Source organism: Pleurodeles waltl, chromosome 1_1 (genome assembly GCF_031143425.1).
Source record: "Pleurodeles waltl isolate 20211129_DDA chromosome 1_1, aPleWal1.hap1.20221129, whole genome shotgun sequence".
NCBI classification, from domain to species: domain Eukaryota; kingdom Metazoa; phylum Chordata; class Amphibia; order Caudata; family Salamandridae; genus Pleurodeles; species Pleurodeles waltl.
The window spans coordinates 907742091-907757671 of record NC_090436.1 but is presented as its reverse complement, the minus strand read 5'-3'; the positions used below and the strand labels follow the sequence as shown (position 1 = coordinate 907757671).

At 46.7% G+C, this 15581-nt stretch overlaps 1 protein-coding gene across 2 annotated transcripts in view; it reads right to left on the bottom strand.

The window, feature by feature from the left end:
- The window catches only part of KDM4C (lysine demethylase 4C), a 1395856-nt gene that overhangs the window by 1319434 nt on the left and 60841 nt on the right, over positions 1-15581 (bottom strand). For both annotated transcript variants that reach the window (XM_069230128.1, XM_069230129.1), the window contains exon 2: positions 977-1140. In XM_069230128.1, coding sequence (XP_069086229.1) covers positions 977-1120 — 144 coding nt within the window. In that variant the 5' untranslated portion in view covers positions 1121-1140. The remainder of the gene's footprint in view (positions 1-976; positions 1141-15581) is intronic.

Sequence of the window (15581 nt, the reverse complement as noted above, 5' to 3'; positions counted from 1 at the left end):
GAATTTAAATAAGAACTTTAATTTTCATCAATTTTGGTATGCCTATAGAACCACATTAATAAAGATTCACTGAAAGAACCAAAGGTTACAGGGAGGTTATAGTTAGGAAATAGAACAATTGCCCTCACTCACCCACGGGTGCCATGCTTCATCATCGAACATTGCTCCTTATCAGGCCGGCACTGCAATGTCTGAGAGGCCCGCAAGGGGGATCTTTATCGGAGATCTTTTGATCGTTGTTGCCAGAAAGGATAAGAAAACAGGGGACTGGATGGTGTGAGAGTAAAAATGACTATAGGTGCCAAAAACAAGTCTTTATTCACAGTATAGGTAGGCACCTATGTCAAAATTAAAACCAAAAAAAGGGAATTATCAGGTATAATGACCTAATTCACCACAGGTGCAAAGGTACTGCCCACACACAGATTGAGGAAAATATTAATGTCGGGTGTGACTACTTATCTATACTGCAGCTATCATGGTCAACATGTTTCTTGCCCTAACTGTCCCTACGGATCCAGGGGATATTCATCAGGACTTCAAGTTCCTAGTCCTCACTAAGAAGGTACTAATACTCCAGACGCTTTGATGACAGGTATGTCAGAGAGACTGCTACTCCTTGAAGACACACAAATTTGGCGCTGGGGGTAGTAGCATCCATGCGATTCATGTGCCTGTATCTAGGAGGGTCATCATTAAGCGTGGGATAGTATCCGCCTTGTCAAGTGATAAGTACCATTGGGTTACATAAAATAGGAGTATTAATACTTCCCATGCACAACAAGATTCCCAGGCACACTTTTTTTTTGGAAAAATGTGTGAAGATTCTTTAAACAATGCCAAAGATACAGGCAAGACAAAAAACGTTTTTTCATTAGAAATCAGGTCCTAACTATGACTATCTACTGGCAACTGTCAGAAGGCAATACCCAAGCTTTTTAAATTAAAAAATCCTGCAACAGTCAAAAACATTTACCTTTGCAAGTCCTGCTCGATGGGCACCTTGTGATTCCATGTATACCAAATATTTGTTAAAATCTTCGAATTCTTCCATCGTAGGCCTGAAGGTCATTATCTTGCAGCTTGCATTTGGAGGGCTGTCGGAGTCCGAGTCACCCATTCTAGCTGCAATTTCTTTCCCTACAAAAGATAAATACATAAATAGTTTAATGAAAGATACACAATGAGACACTCAATGCTCTGTCAGGTGTAGGCACCTGATGAAAGTCGAAAGAGGTTATAGAGGATGTGCAGCAATTCAAACTCCCGGCCTTGCTCCCTCCCGCATGTCCCTTGTGAATCGACCATAACCCTGGTGGATCCACCATGAATGTGATAATAGCAAACATAGGCTTCAAACAAACTAAATACAAATAACAGCATGACCAAACGTAAAACACGTCTAAAAAAAAAAAAACACCCAGGTAGAGGTGCTTACAAAAGTTGTAGAGAACTGTCTACGTCACTGCATCACTTCCTCTAATCAAGCCTGCAATGGAAAGCCACTGATGCTCCGCTCTTCGAATAATGCTTTATGACATTCATTATTTAATAAGAGAGAGAGAGAGCGTTATTCAAGATAATATCCAACTGGTTAGAGATGACCTTAGGTGCTTGACTCCTTGTATTACCACAATGCAGGAATACAGAGAAATCTACATTGCCCATGGTACCATTCGTTCAGAATTTTAAATTCTGTCTAACAAAGGCTGCAAGATCTCACAAAGCAGAAGTCATCTGACTAAGTGATGAATTTGGTAGAATACTAAATTTATCTGCATGATAAACAAGGCAGCAGTAAAAGTCAATAGGTTTTAGGCAGCAATGAGCTTCCTAGCAGGTCCAATCACTGACAGAAATGGAGAATTTTAAGAAAGAAGATCCATTTCACAGCTTAAATCAATGATTGCCCCAAGTCAAGTTGGATAACTTAGAGAGGAAGGATATTTGCAACAGCTCATCAAAATTGCTTTTAATGGCCTAAGAACATAGGGCTTCATTTTAAAAGGGGTTTTGTATCCCTATAGGAGAGAATCAATGTCTGTGGCCACTTGACCTACGTCACAATTGAATCCAATAGGTTACAAGCCGGAGGGAGGGGAGAAGGAGGAGGAAAGATGAGAGAGAGGAGAGAGGGGAGAATAGAGAAGGAGACGGGAGAGAAGAGAGGAGAAAAGAAGAGAGGAGGAGAGAGAGAGGAGGAGAGAGAGAGGAGAAAAGAAGAGAGGAGGAGAGAAGAGTGAAGGAGAGAGTGGAGAGGAGGAGAGAGGAAAGAGGAGAGAGGTGGAGAGAGGAGAGGTGGAGAGCAAAGGAGAGGGAAGAAGAGAGGATGAGAGAGGGGAAGAGAGAAGAGAGGTGGAGTAAAGAGGCGAGAGGGGAGAAGAGAGGTGGAGAGAAGAGGAGAGAGGGGAGACCAGAGGTGGAGATAAGAGGAGAGAGGGGAGATGAGAGGTGGAGAGAGGGGAAAAGAGGTGGGGAGAGGGGAGATGGAGAGAGGGGAGAAGAGAGGTGGAGTGGAGAAGTGTGGTGGTGCGGGGGCAGGTGGGAGTGTGGGATGTGGGGATGTGGGGATGTGTGTGTGTTGGGTTGGGGTGGTTTGGTTGACGCTTATCCATCTCTCACCCGTATATTCTTCAACCCAGGCTTTCACTTGCCTTCATGGCAATACACACCCATTTGCTTATTCTCAAAGGTGTATGTAAGCAAAGACTAGCTTACTTGCATTTTAAATTATGCATAAAGGTGGTATGACAGAGTGCAAATAAATCTTACAATGTGGATGCTACATGTATTGTTTTTTGTTGCTGTTATTTAATAATTGTGAGTCGTACACAGAGATGAAGCAAGTGATACCTGGCAATAATGAAGGTCCCAATCACTAAACATCATAGAACCTTTGGCTACACAGATATACATTTGTCTATGAAATTAAACAACAAAAGGTTGGTCTTATCTCCCCTACTCACCCCTGACAGTGTGTATAGTTAAAGGACACTTATGTATGATTTTATGTTGCAAGATGCATCTTCTAACATCCCACCAGTGGTGGACTAGGGGCGATCCACATTATTAGTGTCTGATGCCTCCTCTGATCGTAAGTAGAGCGAGCACATGTCATGGAAAAGTGGAATTATAATATGTTTAAAAGAGGCTGTTTTATAGATTTCGTTCATCCAATCTTCCAGGATTGATAAGGTGGGGCAGTGCCATTTTTTACAAAATAAATATTTTTGTGACTGGTAATTTTTTTGGTAACCATCACCTGCCATGTGAAGAAATACTCGCTATGACTCATTTTTTCTTTTTTGCATCAAAGCAAGTCTGCCAGATTGCACAAGCAGATGTTATAGATTATTATTATTTGTTTTTACAGTGGTCCAAATGGACCACCAAGGGGTGTGTATGATGGGACAATTGAATAAGTGAATTAACCCCTTCGCTGCCAGGCCTTTTCCCCCTCCTGTGCCAGGCCTTTTTTTGCCTATTTGGGGCAGTTCGCGCTTAGGCCCGCATAACTTTTTGTCTACATAAGCTAACCAAGCCAAATTTGCGTCCTTTTTTTCCAACATCCTAGGGATTCTGGAGGTACCCAAACTTTGTGGGTTCCCCTGAAAGAGGCCAAGAAATTGGCCAAAATACAGGGAAAATTTCGTTTTTTTAAAAAAAAAATGGAAAAAGTGGCTGCAGAAGGCGGCTTGTGGTTTTTCCCCTGAAAATGGCATCAACAAAGGGTTTGCGGTGCTAAACTCAGCAGCTTCCCAGCTTTCAGGAACAGGCAGACTTGAATCAGAAAACCCAATTTTTCAACACAATTTTGGCATTTTTCTGGGACATACCCCATTTTTGCAATTTTTTGTGCTTTCAGCCTCCTTCCAGTCAGTGACAGAAATGGGCATGAAACCAATGCTGGATCCCAGAAACCTAAACATTTCTGAAACGTAGACAAAATTCTGAATTCAGCAAGGGGTCATTTGTGTAGATCCTACAAGGGTTTCCTACAGAAAATAACAACTGAAAAAGAAAAATATTGAAATTTAGGTGAAAAAAACATAAATGTTTCTCTACGTTTTACTCTGTAACTTTTCCCTGCAATGTCAGATTATCGAAAGCAATATACCGTTACGTCTGCTGGACTCCTCTGGTTGCGGGGATATATATGGCTTGTAGGTTCATCAAGAACCCGAGGAACCCAGAGCCAATAAATGAGCTGCACCCTGACGTGCGTTTTCATTCTATACCGGGTATACAGCAATTCATTTGCTGAAATATAAAGAGTAAAAAATTGCTATCAAGAAAACCTTTGTATTTCCAAAAAGGGCACAAGATAAGGTGTTGAGGAGCAGTGGTTATTTGCACATCTCTGAATTCCGGGGTGACCATACTAGCATGTGAATTACAGGGCTTTTCTCAAATAGATGTCTTTTTTACACACTCTCCTATATTTGGAAGGAAAAAATGTAGAGAAAGACAAGGGGCAATAACACTTGTTTTGCTAATCTACAGGGAGTGCAGAATTATTAGGCAAGTTGTATTTTTGAGGATTAATTTTATTATTGAACAACAACCATGTTCTCAATGAACACAAAAAACTCATTAATATCAAAGCTGAATATTTTTGGAAGTAGTTTTTAGTTTGTTTTTAGTTTTAGCTATGTTAGGGGGATATCTGTGTGTGCAGGTGACTATTACTGTGCATAATTATTAGGCAACTTAACAAAAAAAAAATATATACCCATTTCAATTATTTATTATTACCAGTGAAACCAATATAACATCTCAACATTCACAAATATACATTTCTAACATTCAAAAACAAAAACAAATCAGTGACCAATATAGCCACCTTTCTTTGCAAGGACACTCAAAAGCCTGCCATCCATGGATTCTGTCAGTGTTTTGATCTGTTCACCATCAACATTGCGTGCAGCAGCAACCACAGCCTCCCAGACACTGTTCAGAGAAGTGTACTGTTTTCCCTCCTTGTAAATCTCACATTTGATGATGGACCACAGGTTCTCAATGGGGTTCAGATCAGGTGAACAAGGAGGCCATGTCATTAGATTTCCTTCTTTTATACCCTTTCTTGCCAGCCACGCCGTGGAGTACTTGGACACGTGTGATGGAGCATTGTCCTGCATGAAAATCATGTTTTTCTTGAAGGATGCAGACTTCTTCCTGTACCACTGCTTGAAGAAGGTGTCTTCCAGGAACTGGCAGTAGGACTGGGAGTTGAGCTTGACTCCATCCTCAACCCGAAAAGGCCCCACAAGCTCATCTTTGATGATACCAGCCCAAACCAGTACTCCACCTCCACCTTGCTGGCGTCTGAGTCGGACTGGAGCTCTCTGCCCTTTACCAATCCAGCCACGGGCCCATCCATCTGGCCCATCAAGACTCACTCTCATTTCATCAGTCCATAAAACCTTAGAAAAATCAGTCATGAGATATTTATTGGCCCAGTCTTGACGTTTCAGCTTGTGTGTCTTGTTCAGTGGTGGTCGTCTTTCAGCCTTTCTTACCTTGGCCATGTCTCTGAGTATTGCACACCTTATGCTTTTGGGCACTCCAGTGATGTTGCAGCTCTGAAATATGGCCAAACTGGTGGCAAGTGGCATTGTGGCAGCTGCACGCTTGACTTTTCTCAGTTCATGGGCAGTTATTTTGCGCCTTGGTTTTTCCACACGCTTCTTGCGACCCTGTTGACTATTTTGAATGAAACGCTTGATTGTTCGATGATCACGCTTCAGAAGCTTTGCAATTTTAAGAGTGCTGCATCCCTCTGCAAGATATCTCACTATTTTTGACTTTTCGGAGCCTGTCAAGTCCTTCTTTTGACCCATTTTGCCAAAGGAAAGGAAGTTGCCTAATAATTATGCACACCTGATATAGGGTGTTGATGTCATTAGACCACACCCCTTCTCATTACAGAGATGCACATCACCTAATATGCTTAATTGGTAGTAGGCTTTCGAGCCTATACAGCTTGGAGTAAGACAACATGCATAAAGAGGATGATGTGGTCAAAATACTCATTTGCCTAATAATTCTGCACTCCCTGTATGTTCCCCCAAGTCTCCCGATAAAAATGATACCTCACTTGTGTGGGTAGGCCTAGCGCCCGCGACAGGAAACGCCCCAAAGCGCAACGTGGACACATCCAAATTTTTGGAAGAAAACAGAGGTGTTTTTTGCGAAGTGCCTACCTGTAGATTTTGGCCTCTAGCTCAGCCGGCACCTAGGGAAACCTACCAAACTTGTGCATTTCTGAAAACTAGACACCTAGGGGAATCCAAGGAGGGGTAACTTGCGGGGCTCGGACCAGGTTCTGTTACCCAGAATCCTTTGCAAACCTCAAAATTTGGCTAAAAAAAACACATGTTCCTCACATTTCTGTGGCAGAAAGATCTGGAATCTGAGAGGAGCCAAAAAGTTCCTTTCACCCAGCGTTCCCCCAAGTCTCCCGATAAAAATGATACCTCACTTGTGTGGGTAGGCCTAGCGCCCGCGACAGGAAACGCCCCAAAGCGCAACGTGGACACATCCAAATTTTTGGAAGACAACAGAGGTGATTTTTGCGAAGTGCCTACCTGTAGATTTTGCCCTCTAGCTCAGCCGGCACCTAGGGAAACCTACCAAACCTGTGCATTTCTGAAAACTAGAGACCTAGGGGAATCCAAGGAGGGGTGACTTGCGGGGCTCGGACCAGGTTCTGTTACCCAGAATCCTTTGCAAACCTCAAAATTTGGCTAAAAAAACACATGTTCCTCACATTTCTGTGGCAGAAAGATCTGGAATCTGAGAGGAGCCAAAAATTTCCTTTCACCCAGCGTTCCCCGAAGTCTCCCGATAAAAATGATACCTCACTTGTGTGGGTAGGCCTAGCGCCCGCAACAGGAAACGCCCCAAAGCGCAACGTGGACACATCCAAATTTTTGGAAGACAACAGAGGTGATTTTTGCGAAGTGCCTACCTGTAGATTTTGGCCTCTAGCTCAGCCGGCACCTTGGGAAACCTACCAAACCTGTGCATTTCTGAAAACTAGAGACCTAGGGGAATCCAAGGAGGGGTGACTTGCGGGGCTCAGACCAGGTTCTGTTACCCAGAATCCTTTGCAAACCTCAAAATTTGGCTAAAAAAAACACATGTTCCTCACATTTCGGTGACAGAAAGTTCTGGAATCTAAGAGGAGCCACAAATTTCCTTCCACCCAGCGTTCCCCCAAGTCTCCCGATAAAAATGGTACCTCACTTGTGTGGTTAGGCCCAGCACCCGCGACAGGATATGCCCCAAAACACAACGTGGACACATCACAGAAAACAGAGCTGTTTTTTGCAAAGTGCCTACTTGTAGATTTTGGCCTCTAGCTCAGCCGGTACCTAGGGAAACCTACCAAACCTGTGCATTTTTGAAAACTAGAGACCTAGGGGAATCCACGATGGGGTGACTTGTGGGGCTCTGACCAGGTTCTGTTACCCAGAATCCTTTGCAAACCTCAAAATTTGGCTAAAAAACATATTTTCCTCACATTTCGGTGACAGAAAGTTCTGGAATCTAAGAGGAGCCACAAATTTCCTTCCACCCAGCGTTCCCCCAAGTCTCCCGATAAAAATGGTACCTCACTTGTGTGGTTAGGCCCAGCGCCCGCGACAGGATATGCCCCAAAACACAACGTGGACACATCACAGAAAACAGAGCTGTTTTTTGCAAAGTGCCTACTTGTAGATTTTGGCCTCTACCTCAGCCGGCACCTAGGGAAACCTACCAAACCTGTGCATTTTTGAAAACTAGAGACCTAGGGGAATCCAAGGAGGGGTGACTTGTGGGGATCGGACCAGGTTCTGTTACTCAGAATCCTTTGCAAACCTCAAAATTTGGCTAAAATAACACATGTTCCTCACATTTCGGTGACAGAAAGTTCTGGAATCTGAGAGGAGCCACAAATTTCCTTCCACCCAGCGTTCCACCCACCCACATTGGTGCCAAAAAGAAAATCCCCGGTGCCTAGTGGTTTCTGCCCCCCTTGGGGGCAGATTGACCTACAATCGGCCAATCTGCCCCCAAGGGGGGCAGAAATGGTCTAAATACAATTTGCCCCCCAGGGGAGCGACCCTTGCCTAATGGGTCGCTCCCCATCTCTACAAAAACAAACAAACAAAAAAAAACCCACAAAAAAACCATTTGCCCTGGCGCCTAGAGGTTTCTGCCCCCCCCCGGGGGCAGATCGGCCTAATACCAATAGGCCGATCTGCCCCCAGGGGGGGCAGAAATGGCCTAAAATAAATTTGCCCCCTCAACCCCCCCGGGGAGCGACCCTTGCCTGCAAGGTCACTCCCCTTTCGTGACGGCGCAAAAAAAAGATCCCTGGTGCCTAGTGGTTTCTGCCCCCCTTGGGGGCAGATTGACCTACAATCGGCCAATCTGCCTCCAAGGGGGGCAGAAATGGTCTAAATACAATTTGCCCCCCAGGGGAGCGACCCTTGCCTAATACGTCGCTCTCCATCTCTAAAAAAACAAACAAACAAAAAAAAAAAACACACAAAAAAAAATTTGCCCTGGCGCCTAAAGGTTTCTGCCCCCCCCGGGGGCAGATCGGCCTAATACCAATAGGCCGATCTGCCCCCAGGGGGGCAGAAATGGCCTAAAATAAATTTGCCCCCCACCCCCCCCCCCGGGGAGCGACCCTTGCCTGCAAGGTCGCTCCCCTTGCGTGACTGCGCAAAAAAAAGATCCCTGGTGCCTAGTGGTTTCTGCCCCCCTTGGGGGCAGATTGACCTACAATCGGCCAATCTGCCCCCAAGGGGGGCAGAAATGGTCTAAATACAATTTGCCCCCCAGGGGAGCGACCCTTGCCTAATGCGTCGCTCCCCATCTCTAAAAAAACAAACAAACAAAAAAAAAACCCACACAAAAAAAAAATTGCCCTGGCGCCTAAAGGTTTCTGCCCCCCCCCGGGGGCAGATCGGCCTAATACCAATAGGCCGATCTGCCCCCAGGGGGGCAGAAATGGCCTAAAATAAATTTGCCCCCCCACCCCCCCGGGGAGCGACCCTTGCCTGCAAGGTCGCTCCCCTTGCGTGACGGCGCAAAAAAAAGATCCCTGGTGCCTAGTGGTTTCTGCCCCCCTTGGGGGCAGATTGACCTACAATCGGCCGATCTGCCCCCAAAGCGGGCAGAAATGGCCTAAATACAATTTGCCCCCCAGGGGAGCGACCCTTGCCTAAGGGGACGCTCCCCATCTGTAAAACAACAAAAATCCCTGGTGCCTAGTGGTTTCTGCCCCCCGTGGGGGCAGATCGGCCTAATAAAAATAGGCTGATCTGCCCCAAATGGCCTAAAATAAATTTGCCCCCCAAGGGAACGACCCTTGCCTAAGGGGTCGCTCCCCTTACGTGAAAAACAAACAAACAAAAAAGAATCCCTGGTGTCTAGTGGTTTCTGCCCCCCTTGGGGGCAGATTGGCCTCATAAAAATAAGCCAATCTGCCCCCAAAGGGGGCAGAAATGGCCTAAATATAATTTCCCCCTATGGGAGCGACCCTTGCCTAAGGGGTCGCATCCCACACCTAAAAAACAAAAGAAAACAAATAAAAAAAATAAAAAATAAAAAGTATCCCTGGTGTCTAGAGGTTTCTGCCCCCACTGGGGGCAGATCGGCCTTAAAAAAAAATGACCCCCTGGGAGCGACCCTTGCCCAAGGGGTCGCTCCCTTCTGTCAATTTCATATAAAAAAATCCCTGGTGTCTAGTGGGGTTTCAAAAGCCGGATTGCAAGCAATCCGGCTTTTGAAACCCTCGGAGAGACTTCAAAGGGAAGGAAATACATTTCCTTCCCTTTGAAGCCCCTCCGGGCCTCCTCCACGTGATCGAAAGAGAAATGCTGAGCATTTCTCTTTCGATCGCGCTGGAAGCTCTGCTGTTGTGTGATTGTCAGCGCGCACTCGCGCGCTGACGTCACGGGGGGTGGGGGGTCGGGGGTTGAAGGGGAAGGGATTCCCCTGTCAGCCCTGACCTAGGGGGGTGGGGGGGCGGCCCTCGGGAGGAGCGCTAGCGCTTCTCCCGAGGGCAGCATTCAGGACGTAATGGTTACGTCCATGGCGCCACACGGGCGCTGCCATGGACGTAACCATTACGTCCCTGGCGGGGAAGGGGTTAAGTTGCAGTTGGCCTGGCGATACCGCTAACACTTTATATCTCTGGTCAGATTTGTCTTGTTCAATTTCTGTGTTGTCCAAAGCTAATCTTGTAAGACCTTCAAGTGTCTGAATTTTAACCATGCCTCCCTAAGGCCATGTCATGTAATTCAAGGACTTCGGCACAGCCTTTTTCTATGTATACGTGACCTAGAACATTTGCCATTTAGTACTAAAGTGCTCAGGAGAAGGTATGGAACAGAGCTGGGACACTAGTATAGTTAAAAAAAACTAACGTTACTCCTTTACACGTTCCCCATATTTAAAATATTGTTCTATGGGTAAGTCTGGAAGGTCCCAAAATGGTGGACATGATGAACAGTGTAAGCACCAGTTAAGCCACAGATCTTGCCATTTCTGAGATGATGGAATTCCAAAGTCAACCGACTGTGATTCAAAAGATTTTAGACTATTGTTTTCTACAATATGATCTTTTCGATCTATTCCTGCTGACTCCCACAGCATCCATTTTACAGTTTGATTACTTATACATACAACAGCATTTCACCAGATATGTGCATGCTTGTGGAGCTCTGTGTGCACCTCTGAGGTTTTATGGACATACAGCCATATTTTCTAAGAGGTTTGTATTATTGGACTGATTGTCATTGTACAGGATTTCTTTGACAAGTATAACACTGATTGACCCCTTCAAACTGCCTGTGGGGTGTCATTTCAATGTCATCCACATTGGCACATACTGGGTAGAAGGTAACAAACTTTTCATTTGAGAGAGCTGTGCTGCCACATGACAGTAGTCTATGCATGGAAGGCCAAGGTCTCCCCACCCTCTCGATTGTGTGTTAGTTATTAGCTTATGGGATTTTAGTCTTGTGTTACCTCCTGCAAAGGAGTAAATGTTTTAGTGTATGATTCTGCTATGCTTAATAACTGGCAGCATGCACAGTACACAATTAAAACAAGGCATCACTGCCGTTTTGATAGCTTGGATTCTGTCCCACACAGATAGCTGGAAATGTGACCACCTCAAAGTCATTGGCCATCTGTGCTAACAAGGGAAGGACTTTGTCTTCGACCATGCGTTCTAGCCCAACATTAATATTGATCCTGAGATATTTGAGTTTATTCATTTTCCAACAGAAATGATATGTCTTTATGGTGGCTGGTGTTACATGTAATAAGGAAATTGCCTCACTTCCCTTCAGTTCACCATCTATCCAGAGAAGTGGGAGAAAAAACAAAACAGATATTATCTTTAGAAATGCCCTTAAGGAAGATTCTGGAGTAGTAACAGTCAGAAGAATGTCCTTGCTGGGAGGTCTACGTTTTGATGGTTACCTCCCTACATCACTAAGAAAACAAGGAATTCGAACAATATTTAATGATCAGATGGATATGTTCCCATCCAAACATGTATGATAAACAATCCACTACATTCACAATTGAATTCACAGAGAAATTTGGAACCATGACTAAGACCCACCTCACAATAGATAGTCCTTGAAAGCAACAATGAATCCGCTCTGAAAACAGAAAAAAACATAGGAAAGGAGCACCTGTATGAATTCATTCAGACCCAGAGCAATGAATCTTAAAGTGAATAATTAGAATTACAAAACCCTCAAATGTGGAGCATGTGGGGTGTGGGGAGGTGGTCAGATGCGAAACATGGCAGTCACTGTCAAGCAGACCTTTCTCATAAAGAGATCCTGCAACATCCTTCACAAAGCACGCTATCCATGCCCAAACCAACTTCGGGCCTTATGAAGAAGCATGGTGGCACCGGAGGATGCGGGTGATGAGCCTCGCAGCAGTCTCATGACCAACCACAGTTGTTCACCACCTGTGCACAGAGGCTGCTGATACCACACGGTCTGCAACAGTGGAGTGTGGGCGCCTGGGGAAGCAAAACAGTGTTGAGTAAGGATTGTTTTTCTGCCCCCCTTTCATACTAGTGATTTTGGCTGGCACCTGTGAAGGATCAAGGAACAGGAGGTAGAGAAATCAGAAAAGGAGAGTGTCTCCTCGCATGCACACACTGGAGCACATCTTGTGGTGGGTGTCAACTGAGCACAAGGGACGGGGGGATTCCTGGGCATCGATAGTCCTGCCCAGAAAACCTGTGACGGATCAGTAAAAAGTCGATTTAATGCACAGGCCTGTGGGTCTTGTACTTAAGCACAATGCATTCTTCTTCCTTCCATTTCCTACCGCCATCGAGATGAGCACACCCAAGTGAGGCAGAACGTGCCGATGATGCTGGCTTGAGTAGCAAGTGAGGCATGAAACTACAAAGAAATTCAAGACCCTTATTACTTGGATTAGGCATGGATGAGAAAGGTGCATCCAAGCTGTCCTCAGAGAGGCCATAGGAGCCTGCTGCCTATTCAGAGACCCACATGATGGGGGAAAGAGAAAGAAGGTGGGCATATACAACAGCTGAAGATGGCTAAATTCACCAAAATTATCTAGGTCCACTGGATTCAACCTAGCCTGGCTGATGAAGGGTGAAACCCTGAAACCGGTCCCAGGATGCTTGTTTCCGGTCCAGTGAGGACCTGGCTTGGCAGTTCGGGCTGGACTGTTCCCATGAGGAACAGGGTCAAGACTGATTTGCATGTAGCTGGGTTCAAACTGGGATGGCATGGTGAGCAAAAGAACGATGGATTAAACCCCGATCTGTGACTGGGGGTGAGTGTTTGCATTGTTCAGCACTCCGTCCATCATCCTTTTGTGCCACCTAACAAACTCAACATCCTGCCACAATGATTTGACAACAGAATGTGCTATATTGACACTTTTGTCCAAGCAATTTGTGAAACCCGCACCTTCTTTGAGGGGAATAATACAGAAGTAGGCATAAACAAAACTGCTTTGCCAAGGTCTCTGTAATGTAGTAGACAAAGCCACTGAAGCAAAGGCAGACAGTGGCTACCCTACATAGCAAAAGGACCTAGCTGCAGGGATCTGTCACCCAACTAGAACACAGAGCAGAAGATGCTAAAAAGGAAGGGCATGTCGCAATAACCTAAAGATTGTGAACATTCCAGAGGAGCCACCGCCTCCCAGAATTATAACATCATGCCACACTGCGAGTAGCTTGTGGACAAGTGGAACTGCTTTACGAGTGCGAATATTCCCAGACTACACAAGCTTGGTCCAGCAGCAGCACAAAGCATCTACAGCTGTTACGCAAAGACTCAGGGCAACAAGCGCGCTCTATCCATTGAAGCCTTGAGGAAAAAGTGGCCTTTCTTTGAAACCCCTGAAGCCTCATGGGACTGGGTGGAGGACAGATGTGGCATGCAAGGAATAGTCCATGGAGGAAAGAAAGTAGAGACACTGAACAGGGAGCCTGGGGGTTGGGAATCCTATGACACACAGTGGGTACCTGTAAAGAAATGGCTCCCTGTTGCAGTTACCCCCACTTTTTGCCTGATACTGATGCTGACTTGACTGAGAAGTGTGCTGGGACCCTGCTAACCAGGCCCCAGCACCAGTGTTTTTTTCACCTAAAATGTACCATTGTCTCCACAATTGGCACAACCATGGCACCCAGGTAAGTCCCTTGTAACTGGTACCCCTGGTACCAAGGGCCCTGATGCCAGGGAAGGTCTCTAAGGGCTGCAGCATGTCTTATGCCACCCTAGGGACCCCTCACTCAGCACAGACACACTGCTTGCCAGCTTGTGTGTGCTGGTGGGGAGAAAATGACTAAGTCGACATGGCACTCCCCTCAGGGTGCCATGCCAACCTCACACTGCCTGTGGCATAGGTAAGTCACCCCTCTAGCAGGCCTTACAGCCCTAAGGCAGGGTGCACTATACCACAGGTGAGGGCATAGGTGCACGAGCACTATGCCCCAACAGTGTCTAAGCAAAACCTTAGACATTGTAAGTGCAGGGTAGCCATAAGAGTATATGGCCTGGGAGTCTGTCAAAAACGAACTCCACAGTTCCATAATGGCTACACTGAATACTGGGAAGTTTAGTATCAAACTTCTCAGAATAATAAACCCACACTGATGCCAGTGTTGGATTTATTAAAAAATGCACACAGAGGGCATCTTAGAGATACCCCCTGTATTTTACCCAATTGTTCAGTGCAGGACTGACTGGTCTGTGCCAGCCTGCTGCTGAGAGACGAGTTTCTGGACCCATGTGGTGAGAGCCTTTGTGCTCTCTGAGGACAGAAACAAAAGCCTGCTCTGGGTGGAGGTGCTCAACATCTCCCCCCTGCAGGAACTGTAACACCTAGCAGTGAGCCTCAAAGGCTCAGGCTTCGTGTTACAATGCCCAGGGCACTCCAGCTAGTGGAGATGCCCGCCCCCTGGACACAGCCCCCACTTTTGGCGGCAAGTCCAGGAGAGATAATGAGAAAAAGAAGGAGGAGTCACTGGCCAGTCAGGACAACCCCTAAGGTGTCCTGAGCTGAGGTGACTCTGACTTTTAGAAATCCTCCATCTTGCAGATGGAGGATTCCCCCAATAGGATTAGGGATGTGCCCCCCTCCCCTCAGGGAGGAGGCACAAAGAGGGTGTAGCCACCCTCAAGGACAGTAGCCATTGGCTACTGCCCTCCCAGACCTAAACACACCCCTAAATTCAGTATTTAGGGGCTCCCAGAACGCAGCAAGATAGATTACTGCAACCTAAGAAGAGGACTGCTAAGCTGAAAAACCCTGCAGAGAAGACGGAGACACCAACTGCTTTGGCCCCAGCTCTACCGGCCTGTCTCCCCACTTCTAAAGACACTGCTCCAGCGACGCTTTCCACAGGGACCAGCGACCTCTGAAGCCTCAGAGGACTGCCCTGCATCTAGAAGGACCAAGAACTTCTGAGGACAGCGGCTCTGTTCACCCAAGACTACAACTTTGTAACAAAGGAGCAACTTTAAAACAAAACACGTATTTCCCACCGAAAGCGTGAGACTTGGCACTCTGCACCCGACGCCCCCGGCTCGACTTGTGGAGAACAAACACTTCAGGGAGGACTCCCCGGCGACTGCGAGACCGTGAGTAGCCAGAGTTGCCCCTCCTGAGTCCCCACAGCGACGCCTGCAGAGGGAATCCAGAGGCTCCCCCTGACCGCGACTGCCTGCTTCTAAGATCCGACGCCTGGTAAAGACTCTGCACCCGCAGCCCCCAGGGTCTGAAGGATCCGACCTCCAGTGCAGGAGCGACCCCCAGGTGGCCCTCTCCCTTGCCCAGGTGGTGGCTACCGCGAGGAGCCCCCCCCTTGCCTGCATCGCTGAAGAGACCCCTTGGTCTCCCATTGAAACCTATTGAAAACCCGACGCTTGTTTGTACACTGCACCCGGCCGCCCCCGCGCCGCTGAGGGTGTACTTTCTGTGTGGACTTGTGTCCCCTCCGGTGCCCTACAAAACCCCCCCTGGTCTGCCCTCCGAAGAGGCGGGTACTTACCTGCTGGCAG